This window comes from Geotrypetes seraphini, chromosome 5 (genome assembly GCF_902459505.1).
Source record: "Geotrypetes seraphini chromosome 5, aGeoSer1.1, whole genome shotgun sequence".
Lineage (NCBI taxonomy): Eukaryota > Metazoa > Chordata > Amphibia > Gymnophiona > Dermophiidae > Geotrypetes > Geotrypetes seraphini.
The window spans coordinates 245538724-245556847 of record NC_047088.1 but is presented as its reverse complement, the minus strand read 5'-3'; the positions used below and the strand labels follow the sequence as shown (position 1 = coordinate 245556847).

General features: G+C 40.0%; 1 protein-coding gene across 10 annotated transcripts in view; it reads right to left on the bottom strand.

The window, feature by feature from the left end:
• Positions 1 to 224: 224 nt before the first annotated feature.
• ZNF148 (zinc finger protein 148) overlaps positions 225 to 18124 on the bottom strand; it is a 170396-nt gene continuing 152496 nt past the window's right edge. For 7 of the 10 annotated variants that reach the window (XM_033944620.1, XM_033944619.1, XM_033944618.1 and 4 more), the window contains one exon: positions 7979 to 11110. In XM_033944620.1, the coding sequence (XP_033800511.1) occupies positions 9506 to 11110 (1605 nt within the window). In that variant the 3' untranslated portion in view covers positions 7979 to 9505. Of the gene's footprint in view, positions 973 to 7978; positions 11111 to 18124 lie in introns of those variants that run through there. The other 3 variants (XM_033944617.1, XM_033944616.1, XM_033944625.1) reach the window with 2 other exon arrangements.

The following is an 18124-nucleotide window of genomic DNA, read 5'->3' as shown; positions in this document are numbered from 1 at the left end:
ACTTCGTATCAAAACTGAAATTTAGTGCAAATCAGCCACTTCCCTGTCCAGAAAGGAATAAGTTATAATAAAATAGGGCTGTACCGAATAGCATATTTTACTACTTAGTTAAATATGAATAAAGAAAAATGTTATTCAGCTGAATATGAATAATGGGCACTGAGCTTTAACATAAATAATAAAATAAGAAATGTGAAATCAGAGATCCAAGTGTTTATTTCTGTAGGATTTAGCACAATAGAGCCCCAGATTATTCATATTCGAATTTCAATCACTATTCAACGAAATATGAACAAACTGTACTCAGGGCTGAATCAAATTAAATATGAATATTCAGTACAGGCCTAAAAATAAGATGCAAGGTTTAATGAGACACATATGTACCTGGTTCTTCTCAAAGTTAGCCACTGCTAATGACTAATCAAACTCTCAAAACAGTGTTAAGAGATGTCCTAGTACACTGCCACCACCAGTTTACTGCTCACACTAAGGTTAGTGAACATACAGCAGGAAGGTGAAGGCTTAACTGCAACAAACACCAATTAATTAACTACTTAACTCACAGGAAAATGGCTTTCAACATATTTCCATGACATAAACAGAGAGAAAATATCTTTCCCAAATATAAAGGAGGGATAGGAAGAAACACCAGCATCACTTATCATGGATTGTAAAACATTTAATTCTCACTTTATTCCATTTGTCTGCTAACAATGAAACCATTACAATGGCACTGAAGTATCCACATGAGAACCAGTCCTGAATAAGAGAAATAATTCTTCAAATGGCTGTTTTCTGTGGTACCTGAAACTGCTTCCATATTCATAACTCAAAGTCACGGATCTCACCTATATTAGTGAAGGTCCCCTAAGTAAAGAGGTGATCCTTTTCATTTTCAGAGCTGTAGCTAGCTGTATTACGTGGTATGATTGCATCCTTATCATTGTGGCAGTGGGAAGATCAATATGAAAACTATGCCAAAGTAATAAAAGGAGATGTGCAACATGAAGAAATTAGAAATAGAAATGAAAAATTATTTTTTAAAAACTGAAACCATCAAAAAGAAGTGCACATTTAATTCTGTTTGTTTGTTTTTTAACATATAAAACATATACAAATAGTAAAATAAATATTTTATCAATCATTTACATTCTAAAAAAAAACACTATTCTATCTTGGTATATATTATTTCAGCTTCCCTGGGGAAGAAAATTTTATCATTCCTAAAACTGCCAAAACCAACAATACCCAACACATCAAGTTATAAGTTTTCTAAGGCCCTTTAAGAGTCATGGCACATTTTTAGGTGAAGGTCCTTATTCTTCTACCATCTAAATTTTAAAAATTAATACTGTATTCAGTATCTCAGGTAGATTACTCTGTTTAGCTGCACTGCAGCTTCTGTCTAACATTTTTTGAGAATAGTAGATCTTCATTGCTTGTCAAATATAAGATAAAAGGTGGAATCCATTTCAGTATGTACAAGAGCACAAAGCCCTGAGAAAATGTTAGTGAAGAATCTCTGAACAAACACACACAAAACTGTGACCGATCAACGTTCCAAATAGAGCAATATGAATAAACTATTTGCTGATAATCACTGCTCAGCATAATTTTAAGACTCCCATGACATAAGTATGAACCATTTTGGATTATATTTGAGCTTAATTAGCTACACCTAAACCTAGAATTCAATAATATATATCATTATACACTGGTTTTTTACAAAGCTGCGGTAGAGGTTTCTATCATGGGCTGGCGAGGTAAATGCTCCAATACTCATTGAATTCCTATGAGTGTCAGAGCATTTACCTTGCTGGGCCGTGGTAAAAACATGTATGTACAATACTACGTATACCCTTCAGCGCTATAGAAGTGTTAAATAATAGTAGTAGTATTGCTGCGGCTTTGTAAAACAAGCCCTAAATTTGAAAATCTTGAAAAAAAGTCACTCTGTAAGGACAAAATGAATTAACCAAAATTTAATATATTTGAACTCCTAATCGAACTCTGCTCAGAGACATGAGGCAGAAAACTCCGCCTCACCACCCAATCATCGCAGTGTTCATTACGAATTTGAATTGTTACCGATAGTAATTCATTATACTCTCACAAACTACTAAAGGTATAGAGTAACGTCTCTTATTGATGACTTGAAGATGTATTGAAATAAATGAGACTTAACTTAGGAAATTCACTGGTTCCGATGTGCCACGTTTCGGTACTGCTTCAGGGAACCGACATTAAGTTTAAATTCAACTTCAAACTGGGGGTGAAGTCTCAATAGCTATAGACAAAGTAACGTATTCTCCAATAATCTGTTTCTTCTTACTGCTCCGACCCCCAGTTTGAAGTTGAATTTAAACTTAATGTCGGTTCCCTGAAGCAGTACTGAAACGTGGCACGTCGGAACCAGTGAATTTCCTAAGTTAAGTCTCATTTATTTCAATACATCTTCAAGTCATCAATAAGAGACGTTACTCTATACCTTTAGTAGTTTGTGAGAGTATAATAGAAACATAGAAAAATGACGGCAGAAAAGGGCCAAAGCCCATCAAGTCTGCCCATTCTAGTGACCCTTCTCCTTGATTTTGATCACCACCCCCTGCCTTTACTTCATTAGAGATCCCACATGAATATCCCATTTATTTTTTAAATCTGCCACGCTGTTGGCCTCAATCACCTGCCGTGGGAGTTCATTCCAATGATCGACCACCCTCTAGGTGAAGAAATACTTTCTGGAGTCACCATGAAATTTCCCTCCCCTGATTTTCAGCGGATGCCCTCTGGTGGACGAAGGTCCCATAAGATATCCTCTTCCACCTCAATACGACCCGTGATATATTTAAATGTCTCAATCATGTCCCCTCTCTCTCTTCGTTGCGAGTACAGCCGCAATTTATTCAGCTACTATCAGTAACAATTCAAATTCGTAATGAACACTGCGATGATTGGGTGGTGAGGCGGAGTTTTCTGTCTCATGTCTCTGAGCAGAGTTCGATTAGGAGTTCAAATATATTAAATTTTGGTTAATTCATTTTGACCTTACAGAGTGACTTTTTTTCAAGGTTTACATCAGTATTTTTGGTCACTCAACAGCCAAGTAGTTGAAGTTATTGCCCCTATAGTGTCTTGTGACTAAATTTGAAAATGGCTGGATTTTAGTCTGATGCTTTACAAATCTCTAGCACAATTACCTTCCTCTGCTCAAATCAGATGTGCTTTAATTGACTTCTCAGCTAAATTAACATCTAATCAGCTGGCCTACAAAACATCTTCCTTAAAAAGTTGAAAATAAACAAAAACATTCTGAATCCACAAAGCTTTTTAAGGACTGGTTCAGTTCCCTGATCAGAAATTCAGTTCTTAGGATCTAACAAAACAGATCCTACCACTAACAGATCCTACTAATCATTACACATGGATATCAAATGCCAGATCCCAGACTGGAAGAATATAAACAAAGTCCTCTACAGTAATGCATTGTGTATATGTAAATTTCCTGCAAATTTGTTGTCATGTGGGGCCACATGTGTTGTATAAAACTTTTATTTGGAGAAGCCAGTTCCTAAGGGTGGATGGATTTTGTGAAGACTAGTATCCTGCTATTCTTGGAGAAAAGCTGTTATAGGGAAGCAACTCCCCAAGGATAAGCAGGATACCAATCCTAACATATAGGAATTCTTAGCTTCAGGTTATCTAACAAAAAAAAATATAGAACAGAGTGGCAAAACATTCCTTGGTATTGGTATCAATACAGATTATACAAATGCACCAATCCATTCTAGATGGTAATTCAGCATCTCTTAGGTGTTCTTGTCCAACTCCCAACTGAAGGCTGCAATGCCAATGTTGCTTGTAATGCAGAAGGAGAGATGACCTCCAAGTTGTTTGAATTATATTGATATTAACTAGGTAATTTATCCATCCCCTCTTTAGCCCACAATCTGTATTTTATGCATTCCTCTTATATAGATGTTGACTAGATTTTTGTTTTGAAGGCAGATTCTGAAGCAAAGATATATGCAATCATTAAGGACTGTTCTGCCACGTTCAGATCTTGGATGATAAATAACTTAAAAAAAACAACAACCATGAGAAGACAACATTTTTATGTAAAGGGGCTACATTCATTATAGGGATTTGTTGTTTGGGATATGATATTGACTCCTCAATTATGATAGAAGATCAGGTTAATATGGCAATTAAGACAGGCTTTCAAAATCTTTGCTGTCTTAGACAAACGAGACTAATTGTAGATTTACATCAGGTAGTTCAAACAGTGGTCCTGTCCCATTTTCATTACTGTAATATAGTTTATCTGGGTTTATTTTAAAACATATTTCAACCCATTTAAAATATAGCAGCAAAAATGATTGCAGTCACTAGAGAATGACACAAGGACAAATCTGTCCCCTTCCCCACGGGATCTCAATATCCCTGTCTCATCCTCCCGAGTTCTGTCCCTGTCCCATTCCTGCAAGCTCTGCCTTAACAGTACAAGCCTCAAACACTTATGATTTTATGTTTAAACAATTTTTTATTGATGACTGCAGAAAAGATGGATAATAAACAAAGCTTGCCATCTACCCTTGCCATCAAATTTTCGTCAATATATACAAATCAACCCCCCCCCTTTGCCAACCATCATATACCAACTACACAAGGCTTGGAAAAGAGCCAGATACAACAATAGAAAGCATTACCATTATAACAGAAAACAAAATAGAGGGGGGAAAAGATGAGGGATAAAGCTCACCAATTAGCTAAAGCATATCAGAATCAGTACTGCCTACCCCCTAAACAATAACCAGCCAGATCCAACGATCTCCAACAATCCCCTTAAACCCGAACACTGCTATTCTAGCTCCCCTCCTCTTCCTACTCCACCCAACAATAACTATCCCCCCACCCCTCCTCTCCCCTTGTGACACACAAGTGAATAAGGATCCCGCAGAGTGTCACCAGAACTATTTAGAGCTCATTAAGTAAGTTACTCCACCCCCGTGGATGCAACTGCGCCAAATAGGGTCCCAAAATTTTCAAATAAAGTCTCCTTTCTTTTCATTTCCCACAGATATCTCGAGACTCCCAACTGGTCAAGTGATACAGTAAATTACGCCAATGCCAGTAAGTGGGTGTAGTAGTGGATGTCCAATACTTATGATTTTAAAGTGTTCGAAGCTTGTGCTGATGAGGACAAAGCTTGCAGGAATGGGGAAGGGACAGAGCTCACCGAGACAGGAAAGGGATAGAGAGATCCCACGGGGACAGGGAAAATTTGTTTCTGTGTCATTCTCTATAGATCACAACGATGAAACGAGTATGTTTGTTTTGTCAGTTTGTTTTTTCCCTATTTTAAAAAACTGTACAATTTATATTTTATTGTTAATCACTTAGTATGTAATAAGCGATTCATCAAACTTGATTAAACTTGAAACAGGTCTGCTACACTGCTGATTATAAAGTAGTGCTTCATCAGCTTGGAATGCTTTACCTATTAAATTAAAATTGGAACAACGTTCTTTAAAACTTGTTTCTTCATTTAAAATAAACATACAGGATTAATATATATTAAATGGAATACAATGCAGAACAGGAGCCAGGTTTTATTACTATTTTAGAATTTATATAGATTTGGTAGTAATATATAGTAAGTGGCTTTAAAAATCTATAGAAAGTATTTTATTTGTATAATGTTATTTAAGTTTACTGGTATTTTTACTTCCTGTAACGTGTCTTATGATCTTGGCCAAGTTACTTAACACTCCATTCCCTCAGGTACAAACTTAGAACATAAGTCCTTTGAGGACATGAAAATATTAACTGATGCATTTTAACTGTACTTGACACAATTTGCCTTGAGCTATTATTGCAAAAGGCATGAGCTGAATCCAAATCTCCTTTTCCTTGTACTGGGTAACTAGCTAAAGCTACATAAAATGTCATGTTAAATTAAATTCAGTGGCTAAACCTGGATCCTTGAAAAATGTCCCCCTTCCTCCCAGATATACTGTAGAGGAAAATCAGAGTGATGCTTCAAAAGAAAGATGGATGGCTGCCTTGATCTTCTTGCTTTCAACATCATGCACTGAGGAATGATGCTCCCTTACCTTTTTTCTACCTCTTCATGCACCAGGTGGGACTTTGACAGTGGTCTGTCCCTATGTCCCTTATCACTGTTTCCTTGATGCCAATGAATCCTCAACATCCATGCTACTCCAGGGCAATTGGAAATGAATGCATCTGATGCACCTTAGCCAGTCTTAGTAAAACCAGTATGTTTTCTTCTGCTTTTAATAGCTATAATGACATCTGTAAACCCTAACAGGTTAAATTTGGAGATCAAATAGAAGTCTCTGATTTCTTTTTTGATTCTTTTAGACTCCACTCTGGCTTTTGAATATCCGGTGGTTTGCATAGCCTGGTTTTGGCCTGACATCAGCAATCAGGTGGTTCTGTATGTATTTATTCAGTCACTGATTTTGCCAGCACCATGTTTGAAGGAGTGAACAATATGCAATTATTGTGATAATGTGAATGTGAGTAAGTCCAGCAGATTTTTAACATGATATATATTTGGGAGAGGAGAAAATGGTGTGCTTTTGAAGTTTGACATTTTTATTCATTTTCTTTTTTAGTGGATCTCTACCCTTATGCAGGTATTGAAACACTGGCTGTGTCGGCAGTGGTCCAGTGGAGCAGTTACACAAGTTAAGTTTCTGTTTTGTTTGAAGTATCTTTGTTTTTGAACCTTAACAAAAAGTTTGACTTATAAAAATATTGGAGACCAACGATGAAATAGATGACTATGAATTGGCTTTGTTCAAGCACTCCTTATAGATCACCACAAAGGATCCCTGAATCAGAATGTGATGCTATTTAGTCACACTATATCTTGTATTTTATTTGAGTTTTATCTTTTGACATCTGACAGGGCACATCATGCACAACTTGTAGATGTCTATGACCGACATTATCCTGCCATAACATCTCCACTTCTTGTGACCGTCTGTTTCTGGGATATCAGCTGAAAAATAGCTGATGTAAAACAAAATAATTCAATGGTAAAATTCCGAACAATGTTGCTCAACAAATGTCCTGCCATGCCAAAACACAGGAGCTTCAAAAAAGACTAAAATAATCTTACGATCTCCAAAAGCAGGAAATATGAAAAGAAGGGTGACTCAAAGGGAAAAGAGAGCCACTTACAAGTGTGAAAAATATGCAAACAAAATAATTTCTCCAGTAGGTTCCACACAATATAAGAAAGTATCTGTATAAGCACATCATTCTAGAAAGTTCTACATGTTCTGTTTACACTTTCCAGCCTGGGTTCTTGCAGATGTCATCTAGGAGGATGCTAAAATTTAATTGCTAAATTGAATTACAGGCAATTAAAGTATTGTGAGTACAAAACCACCTCTATTTTTCTAACATTATGGGAGATCTTTTAAGAAACAATTCACCTAGTTGTAAATGTAACATTTTGAACACTAACAGTGTTCAGAAGTAAATTAAGAAAGTATCTTGTATGCTCATATTATGTTCACATATCAAGGATGACGACAAAAAGGCCAAATGGGTAAGGAAGATACCTTACAGGTAGTCAGTCACACACTGTGGTTAGCAATTGGGGTTTGTCCTTGATGGTGTGGATGATATACTGGTTGGCCAATTTTCTGCTGTCATCTAGTATTTCTACTATGTTAATAAATTATTTGGTGTTAAAACATTTGTCATCTCAGGCATATTACCAACTTTCATCGCTATATATAATAAAATAATTTATAATTAAATACAAAATTTTAACTGCAAAAATAGAGCAAAGATCTTAGTTGCAACTAATTAAGCTGGAATGGTTCAAACTGCTAAGTCAACATTAGTAAAGTATTTCTTACTTATATTTTCATCTAAAACCACAACATACCCAACTGTTGTACACTATGCAATTAAAATATCCACTTTACTCTGTTAATGGGCTAAAGAAATACCTTTTTAATATTTACAATTTAGTCCAAGATTCTGAAGGGAAAAACACAAAACCAAATTTAAGTATCAGAAGCTGTGCAATTCTGTCATTTTAAAAAACAAACTGTCTTGTTTTATGAGATGATAAAATATGCAACCATTTCAACCATACAAAATGCACAGTAATACATACTAAAAATGAAAAAAAAACATACTGAACTATATATACTCTATAATAACTTCTGTGTATGTATAAATGTAAAGTACAAAGTACTGAAGTCTTAAAATAAGTGTTTTCAGCTCTATGCCTATAGGAATGTTATCTACAGATACAGAGTATATTCACTAAAACTTCAGAGATCTTTATATCTGCACATGAAACAAAGCTGTAAAAATGAACGTCCAAGTATTAATGAACAAAGATAAACTGCTACTTCATCTCCATTCTGCACTGCAGGATTTATATAAAATATGGGGAAAAGGAAAAAAAACAACTTAAAGACAAGAACACAGAAAAATAAAGTGGGTCAGACAAACGCTACATGTGAGAACAATTGTGATCTCAATATTCACACCATGTTTAACGAGAAGAGTGTCTTAGCATTTATTCAACTTATTTCAAAAATGGCTCAATCATTATACAAAACTCAAACTGAACAAAGTGCATATATTTCTCTAATGCTTCCATTTTTGACCCTTTAAAGTGACTTGATGAAAATTATTGTGAACTACAGTAGATTACAGCAAGAATTATGCTCTTTTTTGTTTCCATGTATGATCCTTTTGATGGAAGTACTGGGCAAAATATGCACTCTATTCAATTGGGTTGATAAGTGTTGCATAATGTGATTCTGAAAACACTTATCAAGTATGGCATCATGACTACTGAGATAATCCACTGTTTTTATTTAGAGGCATTAAGTAAATTCATCAGTTATGGATTTTGTTAAGAATGTGCAACATGCCTCTAAGTAAGACTTTCAAACAGTAGCAACCAGTCTGTAAGAAAGAGACAGAAGTTCCAAATTAAAATAAAATAGCTTAATTCTTTTAGAAACATTGGAGGAAGAGGATTTTGTACTGAATACTTAAATATTGCTGTAGCCATATCTAAACTAGTAGTTCATTTGGTCAGATAATGACAATTAGTCTTCCCGCTGAAATGTAATCACTGTACTGTCAACCCTTTAAAAGAACAGTGACTTTCATACTACTACTGATCTAAAGAAGCGATACCTTTTAGGAAACATAATTCTTCTAAAACATTTGATTGCTTTAACTCACTATAGTTATAAATGCAGGTTTCTTGTCCCAAATAAATGAATAAATTGCCTTTAAAGGGTAACCACATGGAGGCAATGCATTGATCAACTAAAATAAAGCATGTTGCTGAAACTGTTCACTATTTTTTTTTTTTGTTTCTTTTGTAATAACACAAAGTTCTTAATTGTGTACAGCTAGTCCATCTGATACAGAGCAACCCCAATCTTGAAAGATTTCTTATAAAGTGCCAATACTATTCACAATTATTCCTTTAACCGAATGTCTGGCCTGTTGTGACATCAGGTGAAGAAGTAATCTGACCTCTGTTCTCATTTACATTTACCAATGGGAAATCTGGGAAATCAGAGCTTGATCCAGGGCCCCGCAGGTTCACCTGTCCATTGGCAGTGCTAAACTGAGATGATATTGCAACCCTTCCTCCATGGTATTGAGATCTAAATGGCTGATCAAAAGAAGCCATTTGGTAAGCCTGATGGACAGGTTGTACCTCTGCTTTCTTCTGAGAAGTTACTTGATCCATAAAGTCCTGTGCAGATGAAGTGGAAGTATGATTTGTCTCATCATTTGAAAATGAAAATGTGTGCTGGGAATCGCCAACTATTAGTCCAAAATGAGACTTATCTGTTGTTGTTCTTAATGGAGATGTCATTCCTGCTCGGAAGGTACTGACAGGCACAGATGAGTAGACATGTTTGTCCATGGAAGAGAATGCTGGCTGGCTTGTGAGAGCCGAATTATCAGTCACAAAATTAAGGCTCTGATTGTTCAAATAGGCATCATTTTGGCTAGTTCTCTCCAAAGCTTGTTGCAGAAACTTTGAATACTCTTGCAACATATTGGCTTTATCTGAAGAGGAAGCTTGTGAGCTTGTTCCCACATTTTCTGCCTGGGTAACTTCAGGCACTTCTGAAGAGTTGATTGATATGCTGGAGGTCACCTCAGTGTCAGCCACATTGAAAGACATATCATGCTGTCCATTAGCCTTGTGGGAATAGTGATCTAATAGAGTTTGTAGTACCTCATCTGGAATGACATTTTTGTCATGATTAGTTTTGAGGTCCACATTGAGTGCCTGTGAATCCAGTATGGATGCTGTGGTGTTTTCATCAATGACACTTGCCACAGCGGCCTGTGTTGCAGAAGGCTGAGATGCTATTGTACCAACATTGATAGCATATTCTCTACTGTTGCTACTAGCTGCTTGCAAATACCTCCTTTTCTTCAAAAACTGCATTGCATCATCATAATTAGTACTACTATGTGCAGGCTTACTGGAACCTTCTTGTAAGTTATCAACTTGATCAATGTCAGCATTACCTTCCGAGTCCAACAATGCTTGTTTATCTACCAGATCAAAAGTGTATTTTGCAACTTTGCTCTCTTCAAATGCAGATAAAGATGATATTGTTTGACTCTGCTCAAGGGGCTGTTTTAGGTTTCTTTTAGTATTAACCTTTTTGAGAACCAGTTTAGGTGGGTTTATTTCCCCCGACACTGTCTCTTCCAGTACACTGACTGATGGATGTGGTATCTCAACAGCATATTCTGCAACCATATACTCATCTTTTACTTTAGCACTTGCAGAATAAATAGACATAAAATCACTTTTCTCTTTCTTGGGTTCACCCTTGCCTAGAGGGTTCTCTTTTTCTGCATCTGAAGTAGATTTTGCTTTTTCTGCCGATTTATGCCTTTTCTTCTTTGGCATAGAGATGTCTTTTGGAAGCATGGAGAAGCCAGCGTCTTCTTCAGAGCCTAAAAGACCTATTTTAGTGCTGCACTTATTGGACTTCTTGTCGCGGGGCTCATGGCACATCCGTTTATGCTTTAGTACACGGTCTGTCCTGGAGAAGTACTGTATATTTTTGTAAAGAAAAAAAGCAAGGTTAAATTCATATATATAGTTTTCAATAGGATACATCACATTACTTGGCATTTTGAGGTAGAAATAATATGAAAATGAATTTCTACTATTTTACTGTGAGATATTAAGTAAGGTGAAACTGCTTACCTCTAATAGGCATTCTCTAGTGGCAGTAGTGCAAGGAGCTACATTGGGTCATGTGGTTAAAGAGGATCCTTCCTGATGTTTCTGGGAAGCTTTCTAGGTATGCTTTTCATGTATCACTGATGCTTTAGCCACCCAGTTTAACAGAAGAGGTCTGAATGCTGTGAAAATAACTCCCCTGGAGCAATTTGAAGCTACAAAATGTTAAATCCAAGTTGGGGCATTTTCCAGAACCGATTAAATTGGATAAATATTTAGTTTGAATCCCTTTACTGGAAACAGTGCTTCTAATCTCAATCATGTTTTGGAACAGATACAATATTTAAGTCTAGACTCAGGCTTTTTCTGAGTGTAGAATTGGATTGTATTCAATTTTATTTGCAATATGAAAAATAATTAAGTGATTGTGCAGTCACATGGGACAAATTTTTTTTTAAGTGTGGAACTTGAATTACAAATGTATAAAAGCTAATATATTTCTGTGAGTGGGCTCCAAGCTCTGGGTCACTCTATTCTGATCTGATATCACTTGAATGCAAGTCTGACTTGAGGGAATCATTTTAACCCCTTGTTTTCTGGATTACAAGTATGGAGCATTTACCCACCTCTTTTGAGTATTCTATCTACAGCAGTTTCTCAACACTTGGTATGTGTACTCTTAGGGGTACGCAAGCCGCTTGTTGGGGGTATGCACTGTGCGGTTCTCCCACCCCCTTTCTTCTTAATGGCCGCTGATGCCCACTCCCCTCTGCTGAAAGAAGCTGCTGAGGATTCCATGCCTTAATTCCTGCCCCCCCACCCCCTGCTGAAACCGACCCGGAAAGCTTCCCTTTGATGTCAGAGCTGACGTCAGATGGAAGCCTTCCGGGTCAGCATTTACCTCCTTCCAGGCTCTTGTTGCAGAAACACAGCAGCGGCTCTTTGCACACTGCAGTAGCTGACCCGGAAGCCTTCTCTCCGACGTCAGAGCTGACGTCTGAGGGAAAGATTGTGGGTCAGCCACATGAAGCGTGTAAGAGCCACTGTCTACAAACAAGTGCGAGTGAAGGCAGGAAGGAGGAGCCCATTTGGTGGCCATTAAAGAAGCAAGTGCAGCCCTGCGAGCAAGTAAGGGAGAGAGGGGGCATGATTGTGGGTCAAAGGGAGGAGGGGAGGAGCGCATTGGAACATGGGAGAGGCACTATTTTGGGACAAAGGCTGAAGATAGGGAGGTTGGCACGAACTCAGGACAGAGAAGGAAGGGAGGGGGCATGAACTTGTGACACAAGGGAAGAAGGGAATAGAAAGGGAGAATTGTCGGGCATGAGTGTGTGAGTGAGAGGGAAAGAGATGGTGCACATGGGGAAAGGAAAATTGAGCATAGAGCGAGAAGTGAGATAGAGATGCATGGGGAACAGAAAGATGAGAGGGAGAAATGTTGGAAAGGGTGGTGGAGAGGGAACAGAGGGATAAACTGAAGGGGGTGCAAGGAGACTGTTGGACATAGTGATAGAGGGAGAGATGTGGCATGGTGCTGGAGAGAGGTGATAGAAGGAGAATTGGGCATGGGGCTGGTGGGCAGTGGTGAAAAATGCTGCACATGATCTAGGGGATGAGAGAGGGAGAAATGTTGGATGTGGCAGTAGAGGGGGTGGGAAAGATCCCTGGATCTCTCAAGACAGATGGACAGTGAGAGAGAAAGAGATGGAGGGAAAGGAAGAAAGGAGGGAAGGAGAAATGTCACACTCAGGGGAAGGGGGAGAGGGCAGAGAATAAAAAGTTGAACTCATGGAGAGACAGAGAGAAATGTTGGTTGGGGGAGGACTGGAGGAGTGGAAGCGTGCAGGAGGCAGAGAGAAAGAGATGTTGGACTGGTGGAAAGGAGGGACAAATGTTGGATGTGGCAGTAGAGGGAGTGGGAGAGATGCACCCTGGATCTCTCTCTCTCTTTCCCCACTCCCTTTGCAACAGGAGAGGGAATGAGAGAGGGAGATATGTTGCCAATGGGGGTGGAAGAGAGAGGAAGAAAAGTGGACTCATAGAGGGACAGAGAGAGATGTTTGTTGGGGAATAGAATGAGATCTGGAGAGGAGGAAGAATGCAGGAAGCAGAAAGAAAGAAATATTGGACACACAGTCAGAAGGAAGTGCAACCAGAGACTCATGAAATCACAACAAAGGTAAGAAAAATGATTTTATTTTCAATTTAGTGATCAAAATGTATCAGTTTTGAGAATATATATCTGCTGTCCACAGTTTGCACTATACATGTCTATTTTTCTATAGTTGTTACTAAGGTGACATGAAATATTTTAAAGTCATCTGCCATGACCTCTTTGAAAACCCCCCCAAATATAAATGATAATTAACATTTCCTCTGCGAACAGTGTGCTTTCTGTTTTTTTAAAAAAAATTTTGTGGTTACCATTATGTATTATTATATTGTGTGTATATGAAAAATGGATGGAAGAAATTGCATTACAGTACTATTATTATGGGGGTGGAGTCAGGGGCAAAGCTTGGGCAGGTCTGGGGCAGAGCTTGGGCAGGGGTACTCAGTTGGTATTTGCTAGGCTTAGGGGGTACTTGGCTTGAAGAAGTTGAGAAACACTGCTCTACAGCATAAGAACTGAGAGCAGGGAAATATGAAGTCATATTGTTACCAATTTTTTTGGCACATACAGGTTTTTCAGCAGGCCAACAATGGTGCCCCAAGCTCACCTGAGGTATCTAGATTAAATGAGCAGCCTTCATCATTCATGAATATGCAGCAATTCAGCTTACAATTTAAATCAAAGATCTAAACCACTATTAACATGTCTAGTTTAAGGTTGCTCAATATACCAATTGCTAAAACAATAAGGCCTAGATTCTATAAATGGTGTCCCGATTGTAGGCGGTAGTAGGTGTCCTACTGCTGTCTAACCAGCCAATCGGGACGCACAGTTTTTTAAAAAAACCTCCCGAGGCAAGCTGCTTACATTGGAAACGCCTCTGGGATCCTAGGGAGGTGCGCAAGCCTGCCTAAGGCTAGGCGTGGTTTGGCCCGGCACGGAAGTAGCCTTAGATGGACCTAGGCGGCTGTACGCATCTCCCTAGGCCAGCAAAATGTTAAGTAGACGCGGTCACTGAGCTTATCGCAGCAAGGGATCTCCTGCCCAGCACCCCCACCCTAACTAGCGTGGCAGAAGGGATGCCCAGTCCCTCCTGCCCAGCAACCCCTCTCCTCATAGATCGCAGCAGGAGGGATGCTTCAAACCCCCCTGGGCCCCCCTCTAACCTTTTTTGATGGCCAGACAGGTCCTCCTTTCAGCCAGCCTGCTTCCATCTGAATGGCGGGCCTGCACTGGGGAGGGGCCTAAGGTCTGATTATGCGGGGCCTTAGGTATTTGGGCCAATCAGACCTTAGGCCCCTCCCCGATTCATCCCACAATGCACCGGGAAGGGGCAGGCCCACCATTCAGATGGAGGCGGGCCTGCCAGCCAGAGGGAGAACCTAGCCGGCCAACAAAAAAGGTTAGAGGGGGGTTTGGATGGGGTTAGGAGGGTTCTAGTGGGGGTGCAGTGGTCCAGGTTGGGTGGAGGGGAGGTCTGGGGTGCTGGGTGATCTATGGGGGGGGGGGTTCTGGCAGGAGGGATTGGGCATCCGTCTTGCCACACGATCTACTGGGAGGGGGGTTACCGTCAAGAGGGATTTGGCATCCCTCCTGCCAGTAGTCTTCACGGGGGGGGGGGGGGGGAAGGAAGGGAGAAGGGACCGGTTGCTGCTAAACTTATCGTGGCAGGGAGATCCCTTGTTGCGATAAGCTTAGCAGCAATCCTATTCTCTAACTGACGTCTGTAACATGGACGTCTGTTAGAAAATCAGTTCTTTTTAGGAGGGCTTAGGCGCGATTCTATATAGGACACCCGTTGGCTTCTGAGACCGGGCGTCCTATACAGAATCCAGGCCTAAATGCATGCACCTTGGAATATCTCAGGTGGTGACAACTTTTCCAAGATAATTTTATTTAATGTCTAATCAAAATGTTGGGCTCTCTTAGGATATATAGAAGACTGCATATATTGCATGTGTGAGGCACTAGTCTCTGAAGGGCTATGTAACAGTTCAATTCTGCTTCAGCCAGGGGTCTTCCAAGTATGGCTGTTTCAGAGTATGTGTAAACTTAACTACACTCAAGCCATCAATACAGGAGCTAACCTACTGAAGCCTCCATTCAAAGACTGAGCCACATGTACATACAAGTCATACTGAGCCACATGTACATACAAGTCAAATCTCTTAAGCTTTTAAGATTCAAGCAGTGAGAGTAATTGTTCTAGATCTGAGGCATCAAAACAAGCAGGTGTCTGCTTTCACATTTGGCCTTCAGTATCACTTTAGCTGGCTTTCTCTCACTCAGCAGTTTAAACCATTGAACTCTCAAACACTGTATGCCTGCCTTCATAGAACCTACAAGCACACAACCTTCTTTTCTAGATTCAACCTACAGTCCAGTTCTCTGCTGGAAAAAACTGTACAATCAGCAGCTCACATATTAGACTAAGGTGATTTATATATTACGTGAGTAGGTTTGACTAGTACTGTACTTTATTTTGGAGTTCAAAGAAAACTTAAGTTGGAGAGATTCCAAGGGATTGACTATCACCTGAGAACCACAACTGGAAATGATACACACACAAAATTTTTTTAAAATTTCTTGATGCTACAATTGTATATTTCATTGTCTGTATTTAGTGTCAGCAGAGGAAGGTAATTAGGCAGGTGCTAACTACTGTACTTATATCCTACCCTACCACTTATCAAGCCACTCTCCCCTACAGGCTATTTTTCTTATATCAAATATTAGAAGGCACAGTCTTACTCCTACACTAAGTACGGATTCACTCATATACTATTTCATCTACCTTTGCAAGTTGAAAAATGTGCTATGGTGCTGTCTCTCTACAGCACCATAGCACCTCGAGATCTACTGGCAAGCCAGTTTTTCAGGATATCCACAATGAATATGCATGAGAGAGATTTATCTGCACTGCATTCGTGGTATGCAAATCTCTCTCATGCATATTCATTGTGAATATCCTGAAAACCTGGCCTGCTAGTAAATCTCGAGGACCAGACTCAGGCAGCCCTGCTCTACAGTATGGTAGCATACTGCTTTCCATAACAGAAGCTTTTTTTTAAACTATATTTCACATCTAATAAAAATTCCAATTCCAGACTACACAGAAACATGATGGCAGATAAAGGCCAAATGGCCCATCCAGTCTGCCCATCTGCAGTAACCATTATCTCTTCCTCTCTCTAAGAGATCCCACGTGCCTATCCCAGGCTTTCTTGAAATCAGACAGTCTTGCAGGAAGAGGAAGTGCTGCAGAAAGTACAGTTCCGGGGCAGGCCGACAGCGGGAGGCTGGCTTCGTTTCGCCGTTGGCTGCCTGAAGATTTTAAATTTCAGCAGCAAGGAGGTGGTAGATAGGGGAGTCGGGAACTGGGGACAGGTCTTACCATAGGATCCAGCTGAGAAGGGAGGGCTGGGGTTGGGAAGGTCATGTTGCACAGGCTGCGGGGGGTCGGGAAAGCAAGAAGGACAGATGTTGCATTGGCTGGGAGGGGGTTGGGAAGGACAGAGATTGCACAGGCTGGGGGTTAGGAAGGGAAGGAAAGAGATGCTGCCGGTGGGTGAGGGAAGAGAAAAAGAAAATTTTTGGACATAGGTGCGTGGAGTGGAAGGGAAAGAGAGATGGTATATATGGGGAAAGAGGGAGAAATGTTGGACATGATAGTGGTGGATAGGAGGGAGGGAGAAATGTTACACTGTGGGGAGGAGAGATGACTCAAAGAAGGGAGAGATGTCAGATTCCAGAGAAAGGTGTTGGAAGGAGGGAAGAGAGAGAACTTACAAGGCTTCATAGTGAAAATCGCAGCGAGGCAGTACCAAGGGAATATACGCTAACCCCAGCATGGTGTACCAAACTTCCTTCTATAGGACTCATGTAGGCTTGTCCTGAAACATGTACCGGTATCAGTAAGCGAATATTCGGTACCATCGGTGCAGAAGGTTGTCTCGATGCACATAGAAAGCTGAAGAAACAGTGGTGGCGTTGAGTGGTCTGCATCAAATAACTGGATGCTGTTGAGACCTACGGCACCTTGAAGCATGCACTGGTACTAATGGCTGAACAGCCGGTACCCTTGGTGCAGCAGGTTGACTCGGAGTGGATGACTTCCAAAAGAATACATACCGAAGAGAAAAGTCAACCTGTGAAGCTGGAACGCAACGGCATCGATGTATGGTCTGCATTCAATGCTGATAAGACCTTTGACACCTTGAAGTATGCACCAATACTAAAGACTCCACAGCCGGTACCATCTGTGCAGCAGGTTGACCCGGAATTGTCGACCTCGATGCATACCATGAAGGAGAGACAACCTGCAAAGCTGTGGTCTGTATCAACTGACATGATGCTATAGAGACCTGAAATATGCACCCGTACTATAGGCTCAACAGCCAGTACCATCGGTGCAGCAGGTTGTCTCAGTATTGGTGACCTCGATGAGGATGCATACCATGAAGGAGAGACAAGCTGCGAAGCTAGGGAGCACTGGAATTGTTGGTCTGCATTAGGTGACTTGATGCTGTAGAGATCTGTGATGCTTATTGGGAAGTGGATGGCCTCTTAGCTAGCTTCCCTGATGCTAGAATATCCTGCGATGCAGATGCTTTCGATGTCAAAGGCTGCGAAGACATGGTACCATCCATGTTCGCGCCAAAAAACTGTTCTTGACAGAAAAAAAAGGGCATTGAAAAAAGATATTATTTTAAAGAGGTGTTACAGAAGAAAGCCGCCAACCTTTGAAAAGGGTCAGCAACAAAAAAAAC